This window comes from Gasterosteus aculeatus, chromosome 16, assembly GCF_964276395.1.
Source record: "Gasterosteus aculeatus chromosome 16, fGasAcu3.hap1.1, whole genome shotgun sequence".
Taxonomy (NCBI): domain Eukaryota; kingdom Metazoa; phylum Chordata; class Actinopteri; order Perciformes; family Gasterosteidae; genus Gasterosteus; species Gasterosteus aculeatus.
The window spans coordinates 2,365,221-2,377,579 of record NC_135704.1 but is presented as its reverse complement, the minus strand read 5'-3'; the positions used below and the strand labels follow the sequence as shown (position 1 = coordinate 2,377,579).

At 42.0% G+C, this 12,359-nt stretch overlaps 1 protein-coding gene across 1 annotated transcript in view; it reads left to right on the top strand.

Annotated features, from left to right (window-relative positions):
- The window catches only part of LOC120833893 (inactive dipeptidyl peptidase 10), a 95,897-nt gene that overhangs the window by 47,370 nt on the left and 36,168 nt on the right, over positions 1–12,359 (top strand). Inside the window, exons 2-3 of the mRNA XM_078091307.1 lie at positions 9,938–10,058; positions 10,390–10,485. Coding sequence (XP_077947433.1) covers positions 9,938–10,058; positions 10,390–10,485 — 217 coding nt within the window. The remainder of the gene's footprint in view (positions 1–9,937; positions 10,059–10,389; positions 10,486–12,359) is intronic.

Sequence of the window (12,359 nt, the reverse complement as noted above, 5' to 3'; positions counted from 1 at the left end):
TCTTCAATGGTGTCCTTCTCACATACGCCACAGTAGCTGTGGGCACCTTGCCAAAGTCACGGTTATGTTGTCAAAGAGTATGGATTTAATCCATGATACTGATGCACTCCTCTATGGTTTGGTCTGTGAATTTGTATTGTTTGTATTTTGAAGTATGTTGTCTGGCTCAAACGTAGACATGTGGATATGCTTGCTTTCACCTAAATTGTGAAATAAATTGTCATTGCTTGAGAAGACGCTGAAAGAAGAAGCCACACGTCTGCCTGTGTCATTAATTTAGATTTTTCTCAGTTCGTCTCAGGCACAAGTCTGTCATCAGGCTCTCTCATCCTGAGACCTGTAACATTCTCATTCTGTTTACGCCAAACTTTGACTCTACCATCTGAATGTCTCAACAGAAATCGAGACTCGTCAGACCAGGCAACATTTTTCCAACTGTCCAACTTTGGTGAGCTCTTGCAAATTGTAGCCTCTTTTTCCTATTTGTAGTGGAGATGAGTGGTACCCGGTGGGGTCTTCTGCTGTTGTAGCCAATCCGCCTAAAGGTTGTGCGTGTTGTGGCTTCACAAATGCTTTGCTGCATACCTCGGTTGTAACAAGTGGTTATTTCTGTCAAAGTTGCTCTTCTATCAGCTTGAATCAGTCGGCCCATTCTCCTCTGACCTCTAGCATCAACAAGGCATTTTCGCCCACAGGACTGCCGCATACTGGATGTTTTTCCCTTTTCACACCATTCTTTGTAAACCTGGTTGTGTGTGAAAATCCCAGTAACTGAGCAGATTGTGAAATACTCAGACCGGCCCGTCTGGCACCAACAACCATGCCACGCTCAAAATTGCTTAAATCACCTTTCTTTCCCATTCTGACATTCAGTTTGGAGTTCAGGGGATTGTCTTGACCCTGGATGCATTGAAGAAACTGCGATGTGATTGGTTGATTAGATAATTGCATTCATGAGAAATTGAACAGGTGTTCTTAATAATCCTTTAGTTGAGTGTACAATATAATACATATTTTTGTAAACAAGGGGTTGCGTTCACGTGTCAGACGTTCGGCTCCGACCAGGACCACCCTCCTCCATCTCCACCCTCCACCCCCCCAATCTAGTTTGTTGAACCGCTCTTAGTCTGGACTCTCGCCTGAAGGCTGTTGGTCTTGTTGGGATACCAAGAGACAACACCGCTCACAGGGTCACTGAGCCACTCAAACTCCTCCACCACGTTAAGGTGGCGGTTCATGGAGGAGATGACTATGTGTATGTGTATTTATGTGTAATTATGTGTATGACTACATGTATTTATGTGTATGACTATGTGTATGTGTATTTATGTGTAATTATGTGTATGACTATATGTATGTATGTGTATGTGTATTTATGTGTAATTATGTGTATGACTATATGTATGTATGTGTATGACTATGTGTATGTGTATTTATGTGTAATTATGTGTATGACTATATGTATTTATGTGTATGACTATGTCTACTTCTCGCGTCCCACCGACCTCACCTCTTTCGCCCTCACTTTCCTCTTTCACCGCCCTCTCTCCTAACCAAATTCTTACCCTAGTAACCTCTGCCCGTCCGACCACCTGCCCTCTTGACCCCAATCCATCACATCTTCTACAATCTATCGCACCTGACCTTCTTCCGTTCCTCACCTGTCTCATCAACAACGCTCTGTCATCTGGCTGTTTTCCCAATTCTCTGAAGGAGGCAAGAGTCAACCCTGTCCTGAAGAAACCCACCCTCAACCCTTCTGAAGAAAACAACTACAGACCGGTCTCTCTTCTTCCCTTTTTGTCCAAAACCCTTGAACGTGCTATCTTTAATCAACTCTCCTCTTATCTCCACTGTAACAACCTCCTTGACCCCCACCAGTCAGGTTTCAAGGCAGGCCACTCCACAGAGACTGCTCTCCTTGCCTGTCTCTGAGCAACTCCACACTGCTAGAGCCGCCTCTCTCTCCTCTGTCCTCATCCTTCTTGACCTCTCTGCTGCATTTGACACGGTCAACCACCAGATCCTTATTTCCTCCCTTCAGGAACTTGGTGTCACAGGCTCTGCTCTCTCCCTTCTCTCGTCCTACCTCGACGGCCGCACCTACCGGGTAACCTGGCGAGGATCTGTGTCGGAACCTTGTCCTCTTACTACTGGGGTTCTCTCCTTCCCTCACTCGGACACCCAGATGGCGGCTCGGATCTCTGCCTGTCTAACTGACATCTCTCAGTGGATGTCCGCCCACCATCTGAAAATCAACCCCGACAAGACTGAACGACTTCTCTTTCCCGGAAAAGATTTGCTTACCCAGGACCTGACAGTCAACTTTCGGAACTCCGTACTAACGCCCACTTTGACCGCTAAGAACCTTGGCGTCACACTCGACAGCCAACTCTCCCTGACTCCCAACATCACCGCGACAACGCGATCCTGTAGATACACGCTCTACAACATCAGGAGAATACGTCCCCTTCTCACTCAGAAGGCAGCGCAGGTACTGATTCAGTCTCTTGTCATCTCCCGCCTGGACTACTGCAACTCCCTCCTGGCAGGTCTCCCTGCCACCGCCATTCGACCTCTGCAGCTCATTCAGAATGCAGCAGCTCGACTGGTCTTCAACCTTCCGAAATTCTCCCACACTACTCCACTCCTCTGCTCTCTTCACTGGCTACCGGTGGCCGCCCGCATCCAGTTCAAAACATTGGTGCTCACGTACCATGCTGTGAATGGATCGGGTCCAGCTTACATCCAGGACATGGTCAAACCCTACATCCCAAACCGCACTCTCCGCTCTGCATCTGCAAAACTACTCGTCCCTCCCTCACTGAGAGCAAAACACTCGACTAGATCTCGACTCTTCGCTGTCCTTGCGCCGAAATGGTGGAACGAGCTCTCTGAAGACACCAGGACCGCAGAGAGCCTTCACATCTTCCGCCGCAAACTAAAGACACACCTCTTCAGACTCTACCTCGACTAAAGACTAAATTGTACTTGTAACGTCACTCATCTATAGCAAATTGTAAATTGGCTTATTTGAGGAAATTGCACTTTCTTGTTTATTGTTCTCTTGAGTTTGTACCCTATGGTTGAATGCACTTATTGTACGTCGCTTTGGATAAAAGCGTCCGCTAAATGACATGTAATGTAATGTAATTTATGTGTATGTGTGTGACTATGTATGTATGTGTATGTGTGTGACTATGTATGTGTATTTATGTGTATGTATGTGACTATGTGTATGTGTATTTATGTGTGTGACTATGTGTATGTGTATTTATGTGTGTGTGACTATGTGTATATATATGATGCATAAGTGAGGTGTTTCTACTGGTGTTCAGTCTGTGATGTTCAGCCCTGGGGGTCTTCTTCCCCTTATGGCTCTTCTCTTCTTTTTCGGACCTCTTAGTCTCTTGGTCCTGCATTTTGCGCTTCATCTTGTCCATCTCCGTCTGTCTGTCTTGCATCCTTCTTCCAAAGATGCCTCTCTTCTTCTTCTTCAAGTCCAGACAGATGTTTTCAAGGAGTGTGTTTTGGTCCTGCAACTGTTTCACCTTGGCGATCACAATCTGATTTTCTTTGGTCAAATCCTCCATCTGTTGGAGTGTGATGACTTTGAGGGATATGTTCTCCTCTTGGCGCTTTTGTTTCTCAGCCATACTATCCCTCCAGTCCTTTAGCAGTTTGTTTTCTGCCTCCAGCTGGTGGTTGTTGGCCCGCTGCTCGTTCAACTTCTCCTCTAGAGCAAGGTTGTCGGAGTACAGTGTTGTTACTCTGGTCTCCAACATCTCTTGTTTGAGGTTCAGTTCTTTGCAGATCCTTCTTCCCAGATTGAATTTCTCTTCCTCGCTGATGAGCTGTTGTTGAGTCTCGCTCAGCTTATGTGAGAGGCTTTCCTTCTCTTTGTTGACTTTCAGGGTCTCACTGAACTTCTGGAGCATCAGATTCTCAACCTCGGTGGCCATCTCCTGGTAATGCGGTAATGTAACGCAACGAAGTGTCCTATTTTTCACAAACTCAAATCTGGTCACCCTACGTTAGCTAGTTAGCGTGTTAGCTTGTTGTGGCTTCTAGTGCAGCCACCAACGACTCGACAGACTTTAGAATAAATTGTTTCCAAACTTTTCTGAACCTATTTCGGATTTTCCCAAACCACACAGACACAGCTCCTCTCTTGGGCATAAGTTGTGTTGGTGCGTCTCTGGTCTCTTGTGTAGCAACAGAGTTACTTCTTGTTGTGAGCTGTACCCAGCATGCAGTTCGGCGGGTTAATATTTATAAATGTACAATTATTAGTGTTACAATTGTTTATGTGTCACAAGCTGTTGTGTCGTGGTGTTTTACCCTGTTAAAGAGTGTTTGTTGTGGGTTATTCATTGTCGTTATAAAGTTATAACCATGACCCATGATTGACTCTCAACACACATAAAAGAAGTAGCTCTGACCGTTGGTTATCCCTCGATGGCAAGTAGAACTTTATTCTGCCGCCTGCTGAAGAGCAACGCCTGTTATGGCGTAAGACCAGTGCGAACAGCATGTGGGATTCAATAATTTCGTACGGAAATCGTATTGTACACTGTTTGAACCAATACGTGCAGTACTACTTCAAAGAGTGTTAGAGGCCTATCCGCTTATGATGTAACATTTCTATGTCTGTATTCTACATTCCCAACTCCATTCAGTTTCTTTTACGTCTGTTGTCTGCTCTGCAGAAAAAATCTTCCATGCCAACCTGCTCCCCATCCAGGTCTTGGTAGCCTTCATAGTGAGAAAACGGGCAGGAAACATTCACATGAATTAATTTCATTATAAAATATATAAAATAATTTATATTATTTATTAAGTAATTACATTTCACTTTACTTTTCCACTTAACAGTTTTACTATCATTCATCTTATTTTCAAGTAAATTTACTTCCAATATTAAAATTGAAGCTGGGAACGTTGCAAAAAGTATTTCCACATAAAACAGGATGTTTTTCCAAAAAAGATTCTGTGTCACTAAGTCTTTTTCGCGGTCTCTCTGATGCTGCCCCCCTCTCTCCCTCCCTCTGCTTTTTTGCTGCGCTCGTCCGCTTGAAAACCCCTCATTGAAATACAATTTAAAGATTTAAAAATGACTTTGAGGAATAGTCTTGTTCTCACAGACTGGTCAGAATACTTGATTGTACTTGAAACTCTGATTGGGTCGGGCATGCGATGCCGGAGACTGTGGGTGAGTGGAGAGCAAGGATGTCCCTCTGTCAGATCCCCATCTCCACTAACCCTCAGGTCGATGTGTCCTTGAGAAAGTCACTCAACCCCAACATTGCTGTAGCTTTGACTATGGTGTGTGAATGGTAGTTACTGGCAGAGTGTATGGTAGCTTCTTTTATCAGTGTATGAATGGGTGAATGAAAGCATGTAGTGTAAAAGCTCTATGAGTGGTCTAAAGACATGGAAAGTGCTTTACAAGTACAGTCTATTTATCATATTGAATAGCAAAAAATAGTGCGCGGTGACCAACAACTTGTTGTGAAACTGAAAAAAAGTCAGAGGGAAGATTGACTTCATCTTTCAAGGCCCTTTTAAGCGTTTGTAATTCTAAAGCATTTTGTCTGCTTTAGGACTTTGTAAGATGATTTTTATGAGATATACTGATAATGTTTTGATAAAGTTATTTACTGCATAGAAACACATTTGGAAGTGCAGTCATTTGAAAAATCTCATTTCGACTTACTATTTATTCATCAGCTTTTAACGAAAATGCCAATTAAGATATAATTATACATATATGAATGTATTGTATTTACCCATCTTTATAATTATCAGTATGACTCCTGCTGCTACTTTCATCCTGCTATCTGGAAAGCTTGTTCTTTAAACAGGTTCCGTCTTTTCGTAAATGAAACCGACTGTGAGGTGCTGACATCAGCTGATCAAAGAAACTTGATCCCTGTGGACCTCCTGTGTTAAAAGGACTACAGGAGAAGTAAATATGTTTACAGTCTGGTACAACAATAGTTTCGGTTCTTCATATATATATATATATATATATATAATCCCTGTTCATTTCAAATGAAGCTTCAGCTTCAGTTCAAGTAGAGACTATACTCTTAGTCTCACGCATGCTAACTGTATGCTTGCTGTCACCTTTAAGGGTCTCCAAACATGCCGTCAGCTGTTTGCATCAGCTGGTTTCCATTATCCAAAAGTTAGTTATCATCTTGGTGCTATCGTCTCTTTTAGATATGATTTTCTCTCCCTTCCGTGGGTTCATGCTACTCTCCGTCTCCGCCCAGTCTTTGCAGTCTTTGCTTCATTAGCTTCATCAACATCAACTCAACATTCTCATCTGGGAATCATACTCAACTCTGCTGGTCATCACACAAATACGTGTTCCTTACAAATGTGGCACCATTTGCTAAAAGGGAAACAAAGAGGCTTTTCGACGGTATGCGATTTATTGCACAGAAGCAAAGAAATGACATCCTTACTTTTTGTGCTATGTTTATATTGTGTGTGTGTGTGTTTTGTCAGGAATGTATTTTTTGTTGCAAAATACACATGGTTTTGTTACTATGTAGTGCCTTTGAGTATTTTTGAAAGCAGTATACCAAAAGCATTTGGAAATTCACCAAGCTTTTTTACGTTACATTTTTAGTTTTAATTTTTAATCTTCATATATTCTTATTTTGTGGATCACATATGCTCGGAATTTTGCAGGCAGTCCGAATCTGAAGCTGTCTGGTCTTAAAAAAAGGTTCACACTATATTCTTCACCATCATACATAATGACTGAGATTATAACAGATGCATAACACTGTGCACTTTACGGCCCGTTTACTGTGAAGTTTTGCAGCTGTGTATCTTCAAAACAGCAGCTGGCGCAGTGCTACAGATAGTAGAGAACACTTCACTGAAAGTAAAATCCCATTTGGCCATCACAAAGAGAGTGAGAGATGGCATGTGCTCTTCGGTTTCTTGGAAGTTGTGGAGGGAAAAGCTTTGCCTCTTGACAGGTGAGCCGGCGAGATGGTTGATGGTATCTGTTTTTGTTGAAGCCTTCCAGCGTGCAGCTGACAGAAACACTGTGACTTGGTATTGTTTAAAAGAAGAGAACTTGGCTGCTCAGAGGTGAGAGAAAACTGGCTGATCATGTGTTGACAAACTTATAACATTGACCTATTCCATGTATCACCACAGACTTTGCGTCTCCATTTCACTGCAACGGGAATGTAAAGCCAAATAGGTTAAATGGATTAAGGGTAAATATAACCTTAACCCTCTCAATAATAGTATTGGTTCCAGGTTAATTACGTTTCCTGTGAAGATGTTAAAATACAGTACGAATGTTTCATTCAGTCACTGACCTGCTATGCCCGACGCGTTGAGAACTATCCGCTGGGCTGCACGGAGCATCATCGTTTGTGTCTTATTGCAAGACGGCTTACGGGTGAAAATGAATTGACAATGGAAGCAAGCTTGAACGTGACCCTGCGGCGGTGAACATAATGTTTTAGGTCAACTCAATGAAAGGTTTTTTAGAGCGACAAGCCTCTCCAAGTATCATTGTCATCACTGACAAAAACAACGAGCTACTGGAGCAATTAGCAGCTGAAGAAACAACAAACAAATCAAAGTTTACAATGTTGATTGTATTAGATTCGTTGCGTTTTAATTATTTTTTTAGGTTGTTGTTAGATGTCCAAAAGGAATTTGTTCCATTTTTTAATCATATATATATATATATATTGTTTTGTTTTGGGACATTTTCGATTAGCCTCACTGAATTCTAGCACTCAAAATTGTACACTCTTAAGAGCACATTGACCAATCAGCCCGGTGTTCATCTTTGGAGGTCTATGAATAATGATCTGGTGAAGAAATAAGAATGTTCATAATGTTCCCCGACTTGTAATGAGGATTTTCCCTAGTAACAACATGATTTGGAATTTGTACTGGAGGCAGAGTCCTCAGTGTGGATAATTACTTTTCTCTTGATAGCTATACAGAATGTTAATATGGGGAAGCTACAAGGACTTGGTTTAAAGCTGAAGGGAGTTGTAGAGGCAGGGGATGTAGAATTGGCAAGGCTACAGGATACTTATCTTTAAATCATTCCCACAATGAAAAGCTTGGGGCTATTTCAGCGAGATGGATTTATTTATAACGCTGCTCTGTCACTGCAAATTAAATAAGGCTGGATAATTGGAAGGTCGGCAAGATAAAGCGCTTGAGATCTGTCCTGAAATGGGCCTGGTCTTCAGACAACTGTTCTGTTCCATCACACTGTGAACGCTTTTATCAAGTTCTGCATGAGAACGGGAGCAACCGCACAAGCCGAAAGGTTGGCAAAAGGGGCTGGTAGTCGCTGCACACGACAAAAGAACGCTTGGGTCACGCTTGGGAAATGTGTCAAGAGGGACACATTCGGGAGAGAATCTGTTCATTTTTTTTAACAGTCTAAATAAAAAACATTTTTTCTTTCTCTGCAGCCCGGTACCAAGTGGCCCGCAGAGCGGTCACTGGGCCCGGTGGCTGGAGACCTCTGCTAGAGAAGTTTATGAGAAAATGACTCTCTTGATTTATTCCCTCTAATCTATATGATTACGTTGTAATCATATAGTCAAATAAACAATAAAACACGTTATATTTCAGGGAAGGCTACCTGGTGATTGACATGTTCTGGACTGGGAGTGGGATGCGAATAAACGTGGGTAAACACGGATTCACTGCGGTGCTGTAAAGGGGGGAGTGCAAATAAGATGATTTGCCTAAATCCAGGCAGGACTGTTTGCTTTCCCGGGATAATTGAGACTTCCAAAATCAAGTACTAAGCAGAAATCCTGGGTATTTCTTGCATGGTTGATGCAAAAAATAATGGATTCCATGGACATAAGCCTTGCCTCCCGGCGCATTGAGCGTGAATAAAAAGCAAATGCGGCGAACAACCACAAATGGTCCCGCGAGTAACGCAATGCAAAAACAATCAAACACCAAGATGAGAAAATCACAATCTTAAGGCTCCAGTTCCGTACTCAACAAAACAAAGGAGATCAGTGTAAACATATCAATTCCCTATGAACGTCTATGGACGCCACTGATTGGGACTATAAATAGCACACAGCACTGTGCAGCCATGAACTATCCCTCGTACACTATGTAATTCTTGAAACATTCTGATGATTCCGTAGCCGGTTTTCCGCTTGCTATCCTGGATTGGAACCTTTCATTGAAGATTAAGTAAATGTGTGTATTGATCCGTGAGGCTTTTTTGTTACTCAGTACACCTGCACGAAAACAAACAAAGACGACCATGACACAACAATTCAGTATAATTCATCAAGTCTATAATGAATTTATAAAGAAACAGACCAAAAATATTAAAACAAATATTTTCTCACTTTCTTTTGATTTGGAAGCTTAACAACGTAACCAAGAGAAACAAATTGAATGTTTTAGTGGATTTTGCAGCTGATTTAAGAAACCGACACAGTAACAGAGGAGATTTTACCAGAAAGGTAACACAAGCAAAAGGTTAAAACCTGAAAATGATTAACTTCCGATGTCTCATGGGTCAACGTGAATGTTATGGCACTCCACATATTTCTGTGTATGCCCTTGGTTACATAGGATCTTTTATTCATAGTGTCAGAACTCCAGTTTATCTACGGCAGGGACAATTTTTCTTTCCCTTTCTAAACTAGACATTTTTATAACAGGACATTTCTCAGGTTTCTCAATATCAATGTCCAAAGGGAGAAGTTATCTGTCTCTCTGTGTCACATAGACCCATGCACAGGCTCAGTCAACCAGAGCACAGATCCGCAAAATGTGTCCCGACCAAGGACAATTCAGCAGGGTGCGGCGCGTTGATGGAAGGATCTTTTCTTTTGTGTTGTTATTTTGTCATTATTTACTTGATGGATTTACACAACTTGTCTCTCTTGCGGTGTAGGACATAGGAGCCATAGGACCCATCGGAGCAGACAGAAACTGGAAGGGCATCTGCATCTCCTTGCTGGTTATCGCGGTAGTGCTTTCTCTCATTGGTCTGTCCATCTTTCTGCTGTCAAGGGGTGAGGCTCTCTACAGATCCAATGAGGGTCAGAGTTCTATGAAAGATGAATGCAGAATGTATTTGATCGGTGCTTCAACTTGATATCAGCTGATATCAAAATGTAACTTGATATCAAAATGTATAAAAATACATTTTTTACCTTTGTGTAGTATTACTTTATTCTTTAGCTGTTCCATCATAGAATAACAATTGGTTTAGAATATCAGTCGTTTTTATTTACCCTGAGGTTCATCTCAAGCGTTTGTAGCTTTATTTTAAGATTTTGAGTAAAAATATAAAACACAATCAAATGACAAACAATAATGCAGTCGTTTTTTTTCCTTCTGCAGATGATGGTGGTAAATCCTTTGGTTCCCAGTTGACATTGGATGACCTCTTTCAAAGAAACTTCCAAATACATGATCCTGAAGCAAAGTGGATCAGTGGTAAGTGATGATTTAGCTACGTGAGCAAACACAGTTAATAAGTTAGATAAAAAAAGTTATGATAAATGAATATTTTTGTTGTTAGGGTCTGGCAAATATAGTGGTTACGGTTTATAAACAGTCATTAGGCTACTAAATTCTTTATATATTACAAATAATTGAATGTGGTTATTACTGTTTCCCCTGCCTTTAGTCTCCCTCCTGTCGTGCTACGGTCCAATCTGACCAATTTACAACTTTAATCAATTATACTTTATAAAAGCCTTTATTATTTGCCATGCTCTCATTTTACACATTGTGTATGTACCTGATGAGGTCATTTTCTGCCAGTGTGTCCACACATGGGAAAGCATCGGACCAGGTAGGCCTACAAGCCTACATGAGTCTCTTGATTCTAATACAATGAGGCTATAACAAGTGGGTGGGAAGCGGATTCCAGGAGGTTCATTGAATCCACCTATTCAACGGCACCATCACCCCAGCGCAAAAGTCTCTGCTGGTGTGGTCTGGAAGGCCAAGCCGCTATCTCATGTCCAGGCCTGGAAAAGTCATGGAAAGAAATAAAATCCTAAAAGTTTTGGAAAGTCATGGAAATTTGTTATATTTCTATGGTCATGTGGTTCATTTAAGATTACGTTTGAAATCATTCATATGGTTTTAAAGAGACGCAGGACGCTCTGATACTCGCAGCGCAAATAATTCGCACCGCGGCGGTGTAAACGCGCCTTGACTGAAAAGTTCGGTAGCTCAGGAATCATCCAGTGTCAGGGAAGTGTAGATTTAACCGTGGTTGGCTACGTATGGAAAAGTGCATCTCATGAGTTACGACAAACAAAGACCCGGGACGAGCAGAATGTAAGTAATGTGTAGGCGGAACATTATATATTTTAAACATGGGAGAGCGGCATTAACGAGCCGTGCTAAAGGAAGCAGACATCACTGCGCCGCTGCTATCGAAGCTACTACAGAAACCCCCTCAGAGGGCGACTGCTAGCGAAGCCACCATGCCGAGCAGCACGTCTCTCTCTTCGGCCACCGGCGCTGTACGCGACACCGACATTTTCCGACGTGCGCTGCCCGTCTGCTAGCAGCAGTTCCAAGTTGTAAACAGAGGGCGTAGCGGCGTTGCTTCGGTGTTCTTTGTCATTGAGCCGTATTAAGCTGCAGACACGTGACTTAATTTTCCTCCTCGAATGACAGGAGATCATTTGAGTTGTTAGTTTCGGTTTCTCACGAGAATGCTCCTCCAAGAGACTCATTAGCTGTGTCCCATTTGGTACGTCTCTCAATAATACATTAGGCACAACAAAGAATATGGTCCCTACCTGGTTGGAAGTTTGATTCTCTCATTAGAGTAATCGGTGTGCTCATGGTTGTCAGTTCTTGGCAGTGAACATGCATTCACTGTGACAGCTGAGGAATTTAAGCCCAATGTTAAGCCGTCTCTAGCGGCTGAAGAAAAAGCTTCCTGCTGTGGCTGGAATCATCTGTTAAACTCATCTCAATGTTTATTCATCTTTTTGATGAGAACAGAGTTCCCGGGGAGGAAATCCAAAATGATGAGCTAAAAGATGCTCAAATGCCCCGTGGAGCTGAAAAATGAGTGATCCATAACACATAGTCATTTGTTCCTAGATTGGAATGTACTAAACCATGTATATTGCATCCATGTATATTGCATCCTATGTAATCATCAGACCAAATATTAATTCCACTGTAAGTATCTGGATTGATGATGCTCAGTTGGCATGAATAAAAGGTGAACTATTAACAGTTTTGTCATTTAGTGGATACTAGAGACACTTCTCAGTCAATGTATTCAATAATTAAGTTTTTACTGACAATATGGCCACTGGCTCAAAAACCAAAAGATT